Source organism: Osmerus mordax, chromosome 22, assembly GCF_038355195.1.
Source record: "Osmerus mordax isolate fOsmMor3 chromosome 22, fOsmMor3.pri, whole genome shotgun sequence".
NCBI classification, from domain to species: domain Eukaryota; kingdom Metazoa; phylum Chordata; class Actinopteri; order Osmeriformes; family Osmeridae; genus Osmerus; species Osmerus mordax.
In genome coordinates this window covers 9551667-9569652 of record NC_090071.1, presented here as the reverse complement: position 1 = coordinate 9569652, position 17986 = coordinate 9551667, and the positions used below count along the sequence as shown (strand labels likewise).

The following is a 17986-nucleotide window of genomic DNA, read 5'->3' as shown; positions in this document are numbered from 1 at the left end:
TGAGATGTTTATGAGAAAGTTGAAAAAGGAACATGTTGAAATCTTTACACACCATAACGCTTTGTAAACAGAAACGACTGTAGTCACTTGTCATAAGCCAGTTGATGTCATACTGTATGAATACGCACAATTGAAAACATGTGCATAGCAGAGTCTTACATGTACACCCAAGTCAGCATGGCAATGACGAATTCACTTAGATTTATAACTTTTCTTACGTGTTAAACTGTTGCTTCTCTCCCTCTATAAAAAACAAGGCAGTCCTAAAAAGAAGAGCACATAATAGTCTCGGATTCTCCATTCAAGTTCAGTGCCATTTACCTCAAGTAGAACAAAAAAAACAGGGGTAAGAAAATAACATTAAAACATACTGTCTGCTGCTGTGATTGTCCTGCCTGCATCCCTCGACTCTTCACCTCCCTCCTCATCCCTTCTTCTCTACGGCGTATAGCAGTCCTCTAGTGCTTCAGAACTACAGTTGGAATATACCCGTGCAGGTATTCAGTGCCAGAGAGCTTGTGTGAAGACCATCACAGTCAAGATCTCCATATCGCCCATCCAGGGATGCCCTGCCCTGAGATCTCCCTGGAAACAACCCCTGGACACCCCTCGATGCTGATCCAGCCACATCTGATTGGTGGGTGGCAGCCAGGAGACGGGATCATTGGCTAATCCCTGGCCAGGGGGGGAACGTTGACGGTCTCTAGATGACATCTGGGATTGGCTCCTTGGGTTTGTGTGCGGTGAGCGCTATGCTGGGGTCGAAGGGGAACGGGAGGTTCCTGTGGGCCAGGGGGGAGTCTTCAGCGGGCTGGCACAGGTGCTTGATGCGCTGCAGGCCCGTGGAGAGGATTAGGTTAGGGTTAGGGTTGAACCACCTGAAGGACAGTATCTGGTTTGCTGGAGGTAGGGCCGAGCACACAAGATAGAGTACTAGCAACCTAGGAAACATTTGGTTACCCAGATCATGCAGAAAGTTGAGGAAACAAGGTCACACCAATCATTCTTCTGAATATACAGCCTCAAACTCGCAGAATGAGAGCCAGGCGGGCGGTACTGGTGGGGCACTGACCTGAGCCAGTGTACCGGGGGTGGTGGCCAGGGCGTAGAGAGCCCAGAGGGGCAGCAGGGACACGGAGGAGAAGGTGAGGAGCCAGCCCAGACCTGTGGCCCAGCCGGGGGCGGCCAGACCCTTCCCCAGGGTGAGGGGAGACCAGCGCACCAGGGAGAACACAAACGTCCCCTAGAGGCAGCCGGAGAGAGAGAGGGTGAGGAAGAGAGAGAGTGAGGAAGAGAGAGGGTGAGAAAGAGAGAGGGTGAGGAAGAGAGAGGGTGAGGAAGAGAGAGGGTGAGGAAGAGAGAGAGTGAGGAAGAGAGGGTGAGGAAGAGAGAGGGTGAGGAAGAGAGAGAGTGAGGAAGAGAGAGAGTGAGGAAGAGAGAGGGTGAGGAAGAGAGAGGGTGAGGAAGAGAGAGGGTGAGGAAGAGAGGGTGAGGAAGAGAGAGGGTGAGGAAGAGAGAGAGTGAGGAAGAGAGAAGGTGAGGAAGAGAGAGAGAGAGTAAGGAAGAGAGCCATAGCGAGTGAGGAAGAGAGAGAGAGAAAAACAAGAGAGCCAAAGAGAGAGCGAGATCGAGCGTGAGTAAGATTGAGAGGGAAACGGGGAGTTAACACCAAGTATAACCAACACATATAACATGGGTGTTCTCCTTGGCCTAAACTGCACTCCGCTGCATACCACATCTTTTACTTAGCGGTCAGTCACCTGGAGGTAAACATCCCTCCACTGAAGTGAAGCGGTGGGTCACAGCAGGGCGCATCCCCCCCCACTGAGCTCAGGAAGGGGGTCAAAGGTCACTCACTGTGCACACAGCAGGGGTCAGGTAACGCCAACACAGCTTGAAGGCGGGCAGGGGCCGGTAACCAATCATGTCCTCGATGTTGTCGTTGAAGCGGTCAGGACCTGAGGAGGAGAGGAGGGTCGTGGTTCAGAGGTTTAGGTTCAGATCGCCCCCCGAAGGACGGTCGGGATTCTAAACGACCGCCTCAGTGCGGGTAAACCCAGCAACGGTCATAACCATCAAGGCAACCGAAATAGCTTAAGTACCAGATTCTGAGCTTTGTTTTAAAGACCACATTAGGAGAAACCAAAACACTGCCGCTGTCTAGGAGACCAGCTCACGATCCCACAGTCTTAACAGGGCGGAGAGAGAGAGAGCGCTGGAGCCCAGACAGCCGTCTCGAGCGCTGTAAAGAAACCTCCGCAGCCCTACTGCTCACCACGGGAGAGCTCTGTGACTTATACAGCCAGGCTTCCTTATCACTCCCTGGGAACACACACACTTTTGTTCCCTCTCTCATACACACACGCACACAGTAACTAGCATACACGCACGGCCCCCTCACTGTTTGGACACTTAAGCACACACACTTTCCTCATACACACACACACACAAGTAGCATACTGTACACACATAGCACACCCACTTGATGCACTTACACATACACATACACACACACACACACACACACACATACTTAGGATTCCAGCTGAGTGGGGATTCAGTTCAAGATCATCTCCCTCCGTGTATCTTCATGGAGGTTTAATGTGCTGACTTATCTGACAGATAATGACTGGTTCAATGGTACAATAACGTACTGCCTTCTATCAGCCCGGCAAGATAAACAAGAGCTAGAGTGAAAACATTCCTTGCTGGGCTAGTCTTTGTGTTAGCGATAGCACGATACCGCAGCAGGGCCTCAACATGAACGCCAATCTCTCTATGGGGATGTGCATGGGAGTGAGCGTTAGCATTGGCGTTAGCAGGAGGCTAGGCCCTAGTGGCTGGACAAAGCAGGGGCCCTCCTGGGGTCCGCGGCTGAGACTGAGTGGCGACGCGGCTCCGGGCAGATTTAGGGTCTGAGTGGGAGGAAGGGGGCCCTGTTAATGGTCTGGCCCTGTCCCCACCACATACATCTCACACCGCTGAACAGCGGTAGCTACAGTCAGATTAATATTCCGACTGCGATAGGAATGTAGGCGCTGGCGGGGGAGGGGAGGAGGCAGGGAGCAGCGGGGATATCCATGCTGAGTGTGTGTGTGTGTGTGTGCGCGCGCCGGTCTCACCATACACCCAGCCGACGGCCAGCGACTGGAAGATGGAGAGGAGCAGCAGACTGGCTCCGCTGCAGGAGAAGTGGTCGTAGATCTGGAACACATAGAGGCCCCCCTGCAGAGAGACACGGGTCAGGACCCAGAACCGTCACACAGACAATAGGCCAGCCAGCGAGCTAGCCAGACAAGCAGCCAGACAGACAGCCGTCCAGACACACTCACCGGGGTCACCATGACCAGTCCGACCAGGAAGCAGACCACGCAAACCAGCAGCAGCAGCAGCTCTCGCCGTCGCCCCCTCCTGACCACCATGGGGTAGAGGTCACTCACAGAGGTCATCAGGGCCTCCAGGCTCACAAACTACACACAGGAGACACACGCTGGAGCTGTCATGGAGCGCGCGACTCGGAGGGCGCGCGTGTTGGCTGACGTGCGTATTGGTTAAAGTGTGTGTGTGTGCGCGCGCGTGTGTTCCACCTGGGTGTCCAGCCCCAGCATGATGATCATGAGGAAGAAACACACAGCCCACAGCTGTGGCACCGGCATCATGGCCACCGCCCGGGGATACACAATGAAGGCTAGACCAGGGCCTGTGGACACACACACACACATAGAGACAATGTCAGTTCTGGAGTGCAAACACACACACACACACACAGACAGACACACACACAAACAAACAAACAAACAGACAGACAGACAGACAGACAGACAGACACACACACACACATAGAGACAGTGTCAGTTCTGGAGTGCAAACACACACACAGTCAGCTCTAGAGTGCAAACACACAGACAGACACACACACATAGAGACAGTGTCAGTTCTGGAGTGCAAATCCACACACAGACACGCGCAGTACCTGACTGAGCCACTTCAGAGATGCCCACCCCCTGCTCCTGAGCCATGAAGCCGAGCACGGAGAAGATGGCGAAGCCGGCGCAGAAGCTGGTGGCGCTGTTCAGCAGGCACAGCCTGAAACAGTCCCTGGAAGCCACACGCAGAACACGGGAGTCACACTCCCAGAGTCACAACACCAACTGAACCCCTCATCAGGGTCCTGGGAGGGTCTCTCTCTCCCTCCATCTACACCCCTCCCACCCCTGCATGTGCCCTGTTTCCAGTTGGTCAGTCAGCGGGCCTGAGGTAACCTTTTGTACTCTCTACACCCAGGTCTGCGTGTTTAGAACGGCGTGCTGGCGGTGTGGTCGGAGTGTGTTGGGTGCACGCGAGCCTCACTTATAGCAATCGTTGTTGTACTTGTTGTAGCTGCCCAGGGCGGTCAGACTCCCCAGACATATGCCGTAGGAGAAGAAGACCTGAGTTCCAGCGTCCATCCACACCTGAGGAAGACCCACCGGGGCAACGGAGGGAAGGGAAGAGAGAGACAGAGGAACGAGGAGGGCGAACGAGAGAGACGGATTAGTGAACGAGAGGGAGGAGAGGGGAGCGAGAGAGGCAGGAAGAGAGAGGGGGGAGAGCGAGAGAGGCAGGAAGAGAGAGGGAGGAGAGCGAGAGAGGCAGGAAGAGAGAGGGAGGAGAGCGAGAGAGGCAGGAAGAGAGAGGGAGGAGAGAGGCAGGAAGAGAGAGGGAGGAGAGCGAGAGAGGCAGGAAGAGAGAGGGAGGAGAGCGAGAGAGGCAGGAAGAGAGAGGGAAGAGAGAGGAGCGAGAGAGGCGGGAAGAGAGAGGGAGGAGAGGGGAGCGAGAGAGGCGGGAAGAGAGGGGAGCGAGAGAGAGGGAGAAAGAGAGAGGGAGGAGAGGGAGAAAGAGAGAGGGAGGAGAGGGGAGCGAGAGAGAGGCAGAAAGAGAGAGGGAGGAGAGGGAGAAAGAGAGAGATATCTGCCCAGGTATGTGTTGGTACCTGGGGGTCAGCCAGGCGGAGGGGGTCTGGTTTGAGGTAGTAGATGATGCCCTGGGCAGCGCCCGGCAGAGTGATGCCCCGTACCAGCAGGACTGCCAGCATCACATAGGGGAAGGTTGCTGTGAGGTAAACCACCTGGACCCCAGAAACACACACAGCAGCAGCATGTCTGAGAGAGTGTGTGTGTGTGTGTGTGTAGGTAAAGATAAGGAATACTTGGTGTATGTTTGTGTAAGTGTGTGTGCGCATGTGAATGTGTGTGCGTGTCTGGGAAAGATAAGGAATACTGTGTGTATGTTTGCTTGTGAGTGCGTGTGTGTGTGTATATGTGTCTATGGAAAGATAAGGAATACCGTGTGTGTGTGGGTGCGTTGCTAACCTTGCCAGTGGATTTGACCCCTTTCCACACACAGAAGTAGCACACGACCCAGACAAGCAGCAGACACAGAGCCAGTCTCCAGCTGACAGGCCCCACATCATCCACACCATCGGACAGCTGCAGCACCTCCCGCCTGCGCGCACACACACACACACACACACACATGCATGCACACACACACACAGATAAAAACACCCACACGCATGCACACACAGAAACACACCCACATACACATGCAGGCGCGCACACACACACACACACACACACACACACACACACACACAGAAAACACACACATGAGCACAGCTCACTAGACTCCCCAAGTGATAACAACAGTACAGGGATGTGTGTGGGAGACTCACTCCCAGAACTCTGTAACAGGCGAGGTAGCATTGACAGACAGACTGCTCCTGTTGGTCGTCACATTCTGGCCGTCAAACTGTACACAGGCATCTAAGACAACAAACACACCAGCATGTCGACACAGAACTCACCCACCAGCACATCATGCTGAAATAACTCAATTCACACAATAAAAGAATACCAAATACCTATCTTGGGAAATTGTATAACATTAGTACTAAAATGGCTTTCGAAATCAAGTTTTCCATGAAAAACAACAAATCGTGCCACCAACCAACCACACAGTCGAATACTCATGCGATGGATAAGATGAAAGGTCACAGAAAAGGGGTAGTTTAGATATAGCTCAGCGGTTAGGGCATTTAAGGAAATCCCTTTGGTAAAAAGCATGTGTTAACTGAAAGGGAACAAAACCATGACAAGTTCAGGTACAGAACAAAACAGACTAGCTCGGAGTGTGGGTAGGGCTCAGGGGCCCAGGGATGCTTCCATCAGCAGGCCCCTTGTGGTCCTACCTGTGTTCCAGGTGTTGTTACAGTGAGCCCAGGGCAGCACACTCTGGAAACTGTGGACCAGGTAGAACACAGCCCAGGCCAGGATCACGATGTAGTACACACACCCGTGTAGGATCATCACCTGGCTGGCATAGCCCAGACCTACACCCACACATAGATATCAACAAAAATGAAAACTGGTAGTACAGAAATACGCGAAGCAGCAATGTCCAGCCATCTGCTACACACAGCTCCCCCCGCCCTGTTAACAAAACATTTGTAGCCGTTCTGGAGTGTAGTGAGAGCGTGTGTGTGTGTGTGTGTGGGGGGGGGGGGGTGCAGCTGTGCTCCATATGGAGTGGGCTCTGGCTCCAACAGCTGTCTAGCAGGGTGTTCAGGGCCTTGACCTGCTGCCCTCCAGGAAGAAGGCCCTGGGCTCGATCCCTGCCGGGAGTCTGCCCGTGCTGATGTGGGTGGGGCTAATCTCCCGGGCCTTTCTGTGTGGGGATGGCATGTTCTCCATGTGCTCACAAAAGGATTCCTTCACAAAGAACCCAGATAGAAAAACACGCAGAGCAGATTGCCTTCCAGCCCTGGTGTCCCTGGCCAGGACATGGAGAGCTTGCATGGGTGCAGTTGAGGTGGCTGCTCACTGTACCACAATGCAAGATCAATAAAATATGTTATTTCTTGTCCATGGAGAGGCAAAAGAGAAGGAAAATGAGACAAGCTGATTGAAATAATAGTGTAACTTTTATAGTTTTTTCCAAAAAGGACCGGTTTTAAGGAGTGTTCGTCAGTGGGAATACCCGGAGTTCTCTTGTTAAAGACAACTCCCCGAAAATGTTCTCAGATGTTCTTATGTTATACAGTGGATATAACATACTAATACAACCCGAGTAGGTACATGTTTGAGGGCAAATTACACAAGCTCGTTAGAGAGATTCAAGTTGAAATGAGTCAACTACAAACACGTGCTACAGTAAAGAGCTTCCGAGATGTTTTTCAGCATCCCCATTCATTCTCTCGGCTCTGCGCAAATGTGTATGAGCGCGTGTCTACCTCCAAACAGTGGGCAGATGCTCCTCCAGGCACTGACCCCCCCCAGGCTGGTGAACTGCCCCAGAGAGGTCTCCAAAAGGAAGAGAGGAACACCGCACAGGAAGAGGAACAGCAGGTAGGGCACAAAGAACACACCTGTAACACACATACACGAGCCATGAGCGAATACAGAAGGACGGGACACATTCGGTCGGCAAAGGAGAACACTCCAATCCACGTGGTTCTCACCTCCTCCATTCTTGTAGCAGAGGTAGGGGAACCTCCACACGTTGCCCAGGCCGATGATCTGGCCTGCCACGGCCAGCAGGAACTCAGCCTTGCTGGCCCACTGGCCCCGCTCCAGCAGGCTGTCCTCCTCAACTTCCAGCCCCTTGGAGCTCTTCTCCTGCAGGGCCCCGGGCAACAGCCCGACCCCCTGCTCCACCACGGGCTGGCGAGACATGGCCACTCCAGGAAGAGGAACACACAGTCCCCTGCAGGGAGAGACGGAGAGAGGGGGGAGAGGGAGACGGAGACGGAGAGAGAGGGATAGCGCATGAAGTAGCCATGGAGCCAGAAAAAGAACGGGGTTCACCAGGAGCTTACATTTCTAAGGCCGTTACGCGTTGCGGAGGAACTCGTTTCCTCGAAGTCCTACTTTAAAGTGACGGTTGCTCAGTTGTCTTATCTACACCACCTCTTCAGCTTGGTGCTGGGTGTTCCTTATCATACCACACCAGGCCGAGCACGTTCTACTCGGCAACCGTTGCTCGGGGTGGAGAGAAAAGGTCCACTCGTTGGGAGATGATTAAAAAAAGATCTCTCTGAAAGTACTTCCATGTTGCTAGGTCTTTAAGCAACACAGGCATTGTTTGAAGACCCCCCTCCCTTCCCACACACAGGCCCACCAGATCCCTACCCTCCTGTTACATTTCCTTGTCTAGTCAGCTAAAAACTTCCTCTCCTCCAACCAGTCATATGACCATATTTTTCCATGTGACTGTGTTTGGATGATGTAAGCATGAGACAGTAACCTATCCTGGAGCGAGGCAGTGAGAGAATACACACGAACAGAATGGATTTTTGGAGGTGACATAACATCAGATTTGATACATCTGTGCACTTTTTGAAGACGTTTTAGCCACAGAGAGATTGCTTTATTAAGAAATTGAAGGATGCGCTTTGTTCAGCGGGTATGATCCATCCCTTGGCTATTTAAGATAGCATTTACATTAAGCCCTAATCTTTCAGTGTAAAGCAATGTCGCTTGATATTTTTTCTAAAATAATTATGCAGCAATGCGAAACAAAACATAATAACCTACCTTCGATGGATTTTGACTAGAGGCGTTGTAGTCTCGGTGTCATTTTTACCGGATTATCAGACACACATGCATTTATACCGGCTTAATCTTGAATTCCTGACGAAGGAAAACAAATAGCTACATTCAGAAAGACGATGAAAGATCTACCTATGTAACTGGTTTCTGGCTGACGTTGTTGCAATAGTATGAGCTTGCAAACCAATTAGGCTACATTGTAGCCTATTACAATGTAGCCTATTACTGTGACTGATTTCCTTGCTAAAGCTTACTGACAAAACACGCGACTAAGCACAAAACAGTGCATGTAACTAGCCTTTTCACAGTAAATAAAACGCAATTATTAAGTTACCGTACTGTTTTCGTAATACCCGGAAATTTCACGTGGGTGAGGAAACTCGATAGTGGTCACAACCACGTGTGCCCTCGGTTTCAACAAGCATCAAGCAGCCAGCGCACTGAGCAATGGTGAAGTAACGACTTATTCTAAAATATAGTTATCTTTCCATACTTGTATTATGGAAACTCCATATTTGAATTAAATACATTTGAATGGATAAAACACAAGACGGGAGAAAAAGCTATTGTTAGACCACGCCCAGTGGAGGACCCCGCCAATGAAATTGCCCTAGAAATAAGCACCGTTGTGATAGTGTGCATGCTTTCATGTGGCTATTATGTGATGCAAAGGGTAGGCCAATGTGTGCGAAGGGGAGAGACACAGATGGATGGAAAAATATCCCTTCAACTTTGACTGCTGTTGTTATTCTCATGTCAGTAGGTCTTATTTTTGAAACGTTTAAGCCTCATATTTTCCAACCATGAATTTGGTTATTCTGCAAGAGTGGGTGAGCCATACACACACACGCACACGCACGCACGCACGCCCACACAGTCTCAAACCATCCACTGTAATGTATCAGCCTCTCATTGGTCTTTCCAAACACTGACAAATAATTGGTTCCTAGATATAAGGCTTTTATTATACCTTAAAGGGGTCATTGATTGCAAAACCGATTTGACCTTGTCATAGTTGAATAACGACAGTTCGTGGGTAAAATGGACATACAGTGAACCTCAAAGTCCATTGACACCTCTTTCCTATCTAAGGCTGAATCCCAATACTCTGTCTTACCCCTACCCCTTACCCCTAGCCCTTAGTTTTGCGCATTCCTGTGAGAGTAAGTGGTGTCCCAATACTCTTTTTGATCGAGGAGTAGGGCTAAGACGAAAGGGTATACACCCCTTAAAACCAAGTAAACTCGGGAGCTTACTTGAAACCTAGGGGTATGTAAATACTGTGCTACGTGCAACAATGGCGGACATATCATCCAGAGAATCCCATATATGTAATATTTTCGGCTTAAGTAATTGATTAAAAAATTATGACATTCTTGTTTTGTGCTCTACACAGTCCTATACATATGTATTTGCAACCATGTTCTTAATTGAAACGTTTTTAAAAATCGCTAGTTTGCTATGCTAACGTTACATTGCTGATTTTCTGATTAATTAGCCTTGAATGGACTCCATGCATGTCTACAGTTTTAATTAAACTCCATTAGCAGCGAATTTCAAACTAAATTTGTTTGATGATCAGTGCATAACACTACTTGCTTTGGAGACATAGATATACGTAACTGTAACCAAGTGGTGTCTGGACTGGAATGCTCTGCAAAAACACCTCAAACTGGACAAATTCATTCCCATTTCTCCTGCCTGTATCCTTTGTTCATATCTGCCAGTGTCAGTCTGTGTCTTGCTTTGTGCTTTTAATTTTTTTTTATCCCCCCCGACTCCCTATGTTATTAATGCCCTGCTTTGTTTAACCTGCTTGTTTTTTGTTGTTGCTGCTTTTGTGTTTTTTTCTGTATGTCTGTACTGCTGTGGTTGTGTGCCGTTGTACTTTTAACCCGATTTTTTTCCTTAGCCCCCTTTCCCTCAAAAAGCTTGTGCTTTTTTCAGGCCATCATTGTAAATAAGAATTTGTTCTTAATGATATTGCCTGGGTAAATAAAGGTTAAATAAAAAATACAATAAAAGAAGTCTCATTTCATAGGGCTATGTAGCCCTTACCCCTCAGTTTCGAGACACAAGGGCTAGGGATAAACTAAGGGCTAGGGGTTAGGGGTAGGGGTAAGACAGAGTATTGGGATTCGGCCTAAATCTCACTTGAAACTGCATCTGTAAAACGATATGTTTCGAAAAAGCTGAATTTGTGACGTCACAAATGTAGCATCACCTTTGTCACGCCCCAACATTTACATACAGACCAGCCCTCTGGTGTTCTGGCCCAAGATCTCAGACACTAGTTTAGCTGCACGCTGCTCTGTGTACTTCCACGGGAATTACAAAGGAGAACATTTGTACATTTTTAAGGATATTGAAAATGGACCATCGGAAAGGCAGTGTTCCAGGCTGTGCAGGGAATGCTGACACTTTTCAGTCTTCCTAAGGAACCAAACACCCGACGGGCTGTGATGTTTGTCTATGAGAAGATCCCTGTGCAGTTCGACCTCAATTACACATTTGCTTGAACCATTTCACCAAGGACAGTTTTGAAAACCTGGGACAATGTAAAGCAGGATTTGCTATGAAGCTGTTGCTGAAAAGAGGTGCTGTTCCGACCTTATGTTCATCACAACCGCAAGCTGTAGTACTGTATGTTGTCGCTCACAGTTATTAGCAATGTTAACGTATCCTGCCTGTGTCTAGCATCGGTAGAATGTGTCATGATTTAGTTTATTGGCAATGGGGCTAATGTTATTTCATGTTCCTGACTGTGTTTCATTCAAATAAATAACCTGTGTTGTCATGTAAATCTACAATTCAAGATGCATGTTTGTCCAGATATATTTTTCAGCAAGATAGCTAGAGCTAACTAAAGCTGAGTTGAATCACGATAGTTTGTTTGCTAAGCTGTAGTGCTAACGTTACCCACCTAAGTCGATCCCATTTGCTTCGACAACAGAAGTGGAAACAACTAACGTTATCATTTGAAATGATATCTAGTCAATCTGTTGAAAACAGTGTTGTGTAGACACAATAGATTTATTCGTACGTTTTTATTTCAAGTCTCCACCTTTGATTTTTCAGTGAGTGTTGTTGGCCGTGTTGCGTCTTTGCTCAGCAGGTTCACTCGTTGTAGACCAACCAATCAGCACGCAGCTCATCTATATATTCATGAGCATACCATAAAAGGAGAAAACCTCTTGATTCTTTCCCAGGGCTATATCACAGGATGCATCAGGGCTCATAGAACAGCACCCGGGCCATTTTCAGCCCAACCAATGTTACATACCCCTTTCGGAGACCTTAAGGAACAGTGTGAAATACCCCAAAAACCCAGTCAATGACCCCTTTAAATAATCGTCACCATCCATAATCCATCAGACTACATCATAGAGCTGCATAAACTGCCCTTGAAGGGTTGAAACCACTGCACTTAAACCAAAAGTATTCCAGTTCACCTAGTCTTCCAATTAGTACAGACCTACTGCTGTTCCATGTTGAAGAATGGGAGTTTAATAATCCTCTGTCTGATTGATCCTTTCGGGAAGTGAGAGTACTTAGGAGTGTCCCAGCGATGCAGTGAATGTGGGTTTCAGATATCCTAGAACTCCATCACAACAATGATACTACACGTGAACTATTTAGTAAAATTAACTCCACGGTGGAACAATCAAGCTACCAGTATTTTGTTTGGTTGTGAAATTCAAGAGTCCCTCAATGTTTTTGTCTGTTGTCATTTTATGAAGGGAAATGGCGTCTTAGCCATTTAGTTTACCCAAGGCTGTTTTCAACAATCTTGTATCACTGGTTGGAATGTTTTAGCTTATTCTTTATGAGCACTGTAAAAGCATGTATCCACTCTGCTCTGAGGTCTCCATTGAGAAAACTGCATTCCTCTACATGGATGGGTTAGCTTACACTTGGGATTTAATCAATTCCGAACAAACTAGAATGGAGATCTACACTTGGCGTTTGTTACACACACACACACACACACACACACACACACACACACACACACACACACACACACACACACACACACACATACACATACACATGAGCAGACAAACACACCTACACCCAAACAACAAGCTCATACACACTAAGTCTTGTTGTGTCTTTGAAGTCACACACAGTCAAGCTGATAAACCGTTTAGTCCGACTTTGACAGAGTGAACCTTGGTTTGCTGATTGTCCAGAATGTGCTGCTCACAGGAGCGGAACACTGGAGTCAAGAATGACACACACACGCAGGCACCCCCCCCCCCCACACACACACACACACACAGTCACACACATACACTCACGCACACATCCTGATTCTAAACACTGAGTCTACTCATTTATTTTTATTATGGGACAAATTATGGGACAAATGAAAATGCCAGGACAAGGGGTCTGACACAGTGGCCATTGTTCTGCCAGGACAGACCTGGAGACTCCTGGAACGAGCGCCAAGGCAGGTAATTCAGGCCAGGCCTAGCATGCACCTCAGCAGTATGTTTTATGGTGTCTTTAATGGGTGTCTGGCATTCAGGGCACTGGGTCAGTGATCCCCCTCGCTTCAAACCCCCTTCTGGGACTTAACTCAACCCTGAGACCATCTCCTTGTTACACACTGCCTCACTATCAGGTCCGACTGGGTAATTTAACATCTGGTGAGATTAGATTGACATTCTTTGAGGCAGAATAGTAATTTGGTTTGTGTTGTTTTTAATGGTAAGATTCATTTTGGCTTGTACTTTCAGGCAGTTCTCAGAGAAATACTAGCACAAAACTGCACAGTCGCACCAAGATCATTCACATGCAGCACACTCACACGGGACACGGAGCAAAGTCGTCCTGTATATTTACTGCTACGTTTCTGTTGATATCAAGCATCACGTTTGAGTGCTAGATGCATTGTTCTGGCTACACGCCTTCGGTGATCAAACAGATACCACTGGTTTACCCCCGGCCTCCCCCCCCCTGCCCTCCCGCCTTCCCACCCCCCCGCCCCATGCCTCTCCCAGCCCCCGTTTCCCCTGTCTCTGACCCCTGGCACGCATCCTCTTGTTCGCATGTGGTCAGCAGGGTTTGGTGTTGCCTCTCATCCTCAAACAGTCAGAACCCCCACCAGCCCGACTCCCCAAAACAAACTGCACACATTCCTGTGGCGTGCCCCCTCATTTCCCCCTGTGGCACATGGTGTCAAACGAGCCAGGGGGTGGGGTCAGGGGGGACGGGGGACGTGCACACTAATGGAACGTTCCCCCGGCGTGCAGGTATGCACAGGGGTTCCCCAGGGGGCGAGGGAGGGAACCCGTTAAATGTCCTATTTATTTAACTCGAATAATCCTTCCTGGAGATTTAATGTGTGTGTGTGGAGATGGGGGGGGGGGAGTGAGGGGGTTTCAAAACGGCCTAAAACGAGTCTCGGCCACCCTCTGTGCCAGCTTGACGTGTGTTGAAGAGGGAGATAGAGGCCAGGCGGTGGAGAGGTCATCAGAAGGTCCTTGTCAGTTAGGTGCCAGTCACCTCTCTACGAGAGAGGCCACGCGTCTCTTCGAGGAAGTTGCAGCAATCAGTCTGCACGCTTTCCTGTCAACAACCACTTGACTGTGCAGACCGCTTCTTTCAGCGCGGCCATGAGTCACACGCCAAGCAGAACTCGGCCGGTCGATGGGCCTGTGAAAGACATGGCCGTGGACGATGATGGTAAATGTGTCTTTGTGGAAATGTGCATGTGTGTTCAGGTGTGTTTGTACATGAACTCCTCGTGTTGTCCTGAAAAGCTGGATGAGGAGAGGCAGAGGAGAGCAGCAGTATCCCAGGGTGGGGTGGGTGTAGAGGACAGGGGAACATGGTTAGACACCCCTTAAATCTAGTTGGCAGACGTGCCCAACCCACTGTCCAGAGAGCCGGCCTCAGAAACACGGAGCAGGCCTAACTAGACAAACACAGATTCCTGCTGTTCGCTGACCCTGTTGCCCAAAGCAACATGGTCTGAACATGAAAACAGTAAAGAGCCTTGATACGATGCCGAGCAACAGCCCATCGTCAACAACAATACAAGCCCCGGCCATGTACGCAACCAGGAAATGTATGAACTAACTTCCTCTACACCGAAGCAAACACTAAGTCCTAGGCTACATACATAATTTCTATGCCATGCACTGCGTAACCATCCTATTTAACGAACGATTGTCTCTTTCACGCACACACACCATAAACACAAATGCAGACCTGTGAGTGATCTTCTTGGTGATCTGGACAAATCCGGGTGAAAGTGGAGGAGGAAGAATGGAAGACGAAAAAGGGGAAGGAAGGGGGGAGGAGGAGGAGGAGAGAGAGAGGCTGTGAGAAAGTACCACAATCCCAGCCGTGGTGCCCCAAGCAGGAATGCAGGGGTGTGGTTAGATTATCTCAAGAAAATTAAACAGCACTTTCCGACACCAACACTGCAGGCACAGAGACAGAATTTGTTTTTTTTATCCCCCAGCTCGATGTGGGAGAAAACAATAAACCACCGGGAAACGGACACTGTGGGAATCTGATTAACTTAGCATTAGAATCCGCAGCGTGAACCCTGAAAACACAAAAGTCTGCATCATCAGACAAATCAATAAACAGATCAGAGAGGTTCGTACCAGCGTTCATGTTGCGTAACACATAGCAGCTTTACGGAAACCCAGGACCATGACTTTGTCACAGCAACTTGCTCTGAACGCAGCATTGTTTGAATGAGACAGCTTCAGTAGCACTGGTACGCCTACAGCAGTTTGCATTCCAGTCACAGCCTGATCAGAAGTCTAAAGGCCAAAGTCCCTAATTGAGGTTAAGCGCTTTGACTGAGAGGGCTCTGCAGGATATCCCTGTGGGGGTTGAGGAGAGCCCCGTGACTCGACTGACCAGGGCTGCAACAATAACATTCTTTCATCACGGCACATATCGTTAGCGGTGCTCTGACTCGTTAAACAGCTCAAGTCACAGGGCACGCCTCCCCCCCCAGTCCAATGAGGGTGAGGTTTGGGTCATGGGTGGGATGGCGTGTGGGGGTTGGAGGTTGGGGGGGGGGAAGGGCCAAGGATTACACCAATAATACCAATCATGGCTTAATTGAAGACACTGTTTGCGAGTGGGAGGGATCGGAAGTCATGTTGTCCGCGAGCGTCGCCCCTTCGTCAATAACAACAACGCGAGGTCAGCGTGTGCAGCGCTGAACTTGTATGGAGAGATGACTCGTGCTGGGAAGCGGAGGTGAGAAGACCCCGAAAGCCAAGCTGCAGGCCTGGGATAGGAACCGGGAGGTGAGGGGGAGATTCAAGGAACAGCATTTTTGTCTGTTATCCAAAACGTCTTGGAAAACTTAGAGGGCTGGTCAGGAGATATTCCTATTAGGGCTACAATAACACGTCTTTTGGCTTCTGGACAAATATAAACAGTTCCAGAGTGAAAGCAGAGACGGCTTCAGAGAGGAGCTGGGTCTGGTCCAACTCTGAAATGAGACCAGCATGTCCCCTTGTGTTGTGAGGGGTCCCAAAGTGAATCACTGTGTTGAGTGCTGAGTGATAAGGACGGAGTGATAAACAGAGGCATGGATGAGCAAAGATGAATTGTAACGAGAAAGCATTCACCAGAGACTTCAGACCTCCAAGCGAGACGAAGCTCATTCTAACAAGCGTCTCCAAAGGAGATCTACCATCGACCTCCATCCACTTCCACTTTCCTCCAACATCCTCTGGATAAGAGTGTCTGCTAAACGACTAAATTTAATTTAAATTTAACATCCACCATCCATCTCTCTGAACCATTCACCGGTCTCCCCCCAAAGCCATCACTAGTTCATATTCTCTCAGCTCCAGTTCCTCTGCCAGGGACCCATCCAGCACAGGCCCCGAGCCCACAGCTGGACCAGCTTCTGTGGCACGGCAACGAATAAAAAAATGCGGTGAGCGTTTTGACGACGAATGCCAAGGAACCGCCTCGGCAATGTGGTTGGGCCCGAGAGCCGATGGAAAGCGCTGGAAAGTCACTGGGACCGAACAGCACTGGCAAATCCTGGCTCGAGTCTGACTTAAGTCCCTGAAATAGGACTCTAAACACGGACAAACACAAACACACATGCTATAACCCCGATGACATCACCCCGTGGTAGCAGCGAAAGGTGAAGAACTTTCGCTGAGTCCGCACCGCTCATTACGTTTGTGTGACACTTACAGGCATCTCGTAACCAGTGAAGCATCGAATCGGAGAAAGAAGCCCGGGGCTGTTATTCAGACAGCACGCTGGCTGCTATGCATTCTGTTTAGCTTGGTTATTCGATTTTGCCCTGATGACTTCAACCTGGGCTGGAATGTATTGTTCCAAACCCCTCTGTGGGTTAGATTACAAACATGATATCCCCAAAAGTCTTCCTGGAGAGAATTTGTAAACACCGGTAATCTAACAAGTCTATCCATTCCCAACTGATGACTTCATCTTACGTGAGAATGATGAGAAATGTTCTTCAACTAAGATGACTCCTCACCTTTGACTCAGTCGTCAGGGTCTCGTGTCCACTCTGTGTTCAAACTAAGGGCCAGTGCAGCCGTGTTCCAAAAAATCAAGTTTCTCTCTCCGAGACCAAAACCACTTTACAGCCCTGGCCACGGGTAGGCAGAGATGGCTCTTGTGACAAAGAAGGTAGATTAGGTAGACAAAAGAAGGTCGACAAAAAGTCTGGTTTCAAGGAAAAACGATGTCGTCAGGGAAATGCCGACCCTCTCCTCTCTCCTCCTTATCTGTCGCTGTACGGAACTTCACCCAGTGTCGCCCCGAGGGGAAGGTCATGAGTCATGACTCAGCAAGTTGATGTATGTGCGGCATTTCAAGTGTGACAAGACCCAAGGCAGATAAGATTGCAATTAAACCTCTCGCATAAAGATCAAGGTCCTCCTCGATTTTGACAGTGGAACATCCAGACAGTTCTTTGCCTGTGATTTTACCTGCCTGTTCATTTACTGTCTACTCTACAGTAGCTGCATTTCAATTAGTTTGGAAGTGACAGTGGCAGAATAATCTGGAAGAGGTTTCACAGGTAACAAGTGAGTGTGTGTGTGTCTGTGTGTGTGTGCTTTAACAGCAGTATATCAGTTAGGTCTAGCAGCATCCATGTACAGTATTAGGAATCCCCTATCTCAGCTCAGCACATTAAGAATAGAGTGATGTTTCCAACAGATGCACGCTGAATGCTTCCAACTGACTTTTTTCTAGGCGTTACACTGGGTCAGGTCTACAGGGAAGTGAACACACACAGACACACACACTCAAACACATGCACACGCACAAACGCAGACGCACACACTGATGTCACCGAGATGACATGTTTTTCCTGGCTGTTAGCTGGAACGTTTGTGCATCATCTCCTGACTGTGGCAGGA

General features: G+C 49.1%; 1 protein-coding gene across 5 annotated transcripts; it reads right to left on the bottom strand.

The window, feature by feature from the left end:
* LOC136965759 (sodium- and chloride-dependent GABA transporter 2-like) lies at positions 1 to 17181 on the bottom strand. Of its 5 annotated transcripts, XM_067259961.1 has the most exons (16): positions 8928 to 9059; positions 8574 to 8669; positions 7499 to 7743; positions 7271 to 7405; positions 6230 to 6370; positions 5714 to 5804; positions 5352 to 5484; positions 4973 to 5107; positions 4351 to 4454; positions 3974 to 4098; positions 3588 to 3700; positions 3333 to 3470; positions 3123 to 3225; positions 1858 to 1958; positions 1073 to 1243; positions 1 to 832 (listed from the first exon to the last, which is right to left on the bottom strand). In XM_067259961.1, the coding sequence occupies exons 3-16, from the start codon at positions 7710 to 7712 to the stop codon at positions 704 to 706; spliced, it is 1833 nt and encodes a 610-aa protein (XP_067116062.1). In that variant the 5' UTR covers positions 7713 to 7743; positions 8574 to 8669; positions 8928 to 9059; the 3' UTR covers positions 1 to 703. The 5 variants fall into 5 exon arrangements, 4 of the variants coding, with proteins under 4 accessions (XP_067116062.1, XP_067116063.1, XP_067116061.1 ...); XM_067259962.1 differs by lacking the exons at positions 8574 to 8669; positions 8928 to 9059 and adding an exon at positions 17095 to 17181; XM_067259960.1 differs by lacking the exon at positions 8928 to 9059 and having other exon boundaries at positions 8574 to 8919.
* Positions 17182 to 17986: the final 805 nt, after the last annotated feature.

Excerpts from the sequence above, each read along its gene's own strand:
- LOC136965759 (XM_067259959.1), bottom strand. Across the intron at positions 7,406-7,498 it reads CTGCTACAAGAATGGAGGAG|GTGTGTTCTTTGTGCCCTAC; the intron begins GTGAGAACCACG and ends TGTGTGTTACAG. Across the intron at positions 5,108-5,351 it reads GGGTCAAATCCACTGGCAAG|GTGGTTTACCTCACAGCAAC; the intron begins GTTAGCAACGCA and ends TCTGGGGTCCAG.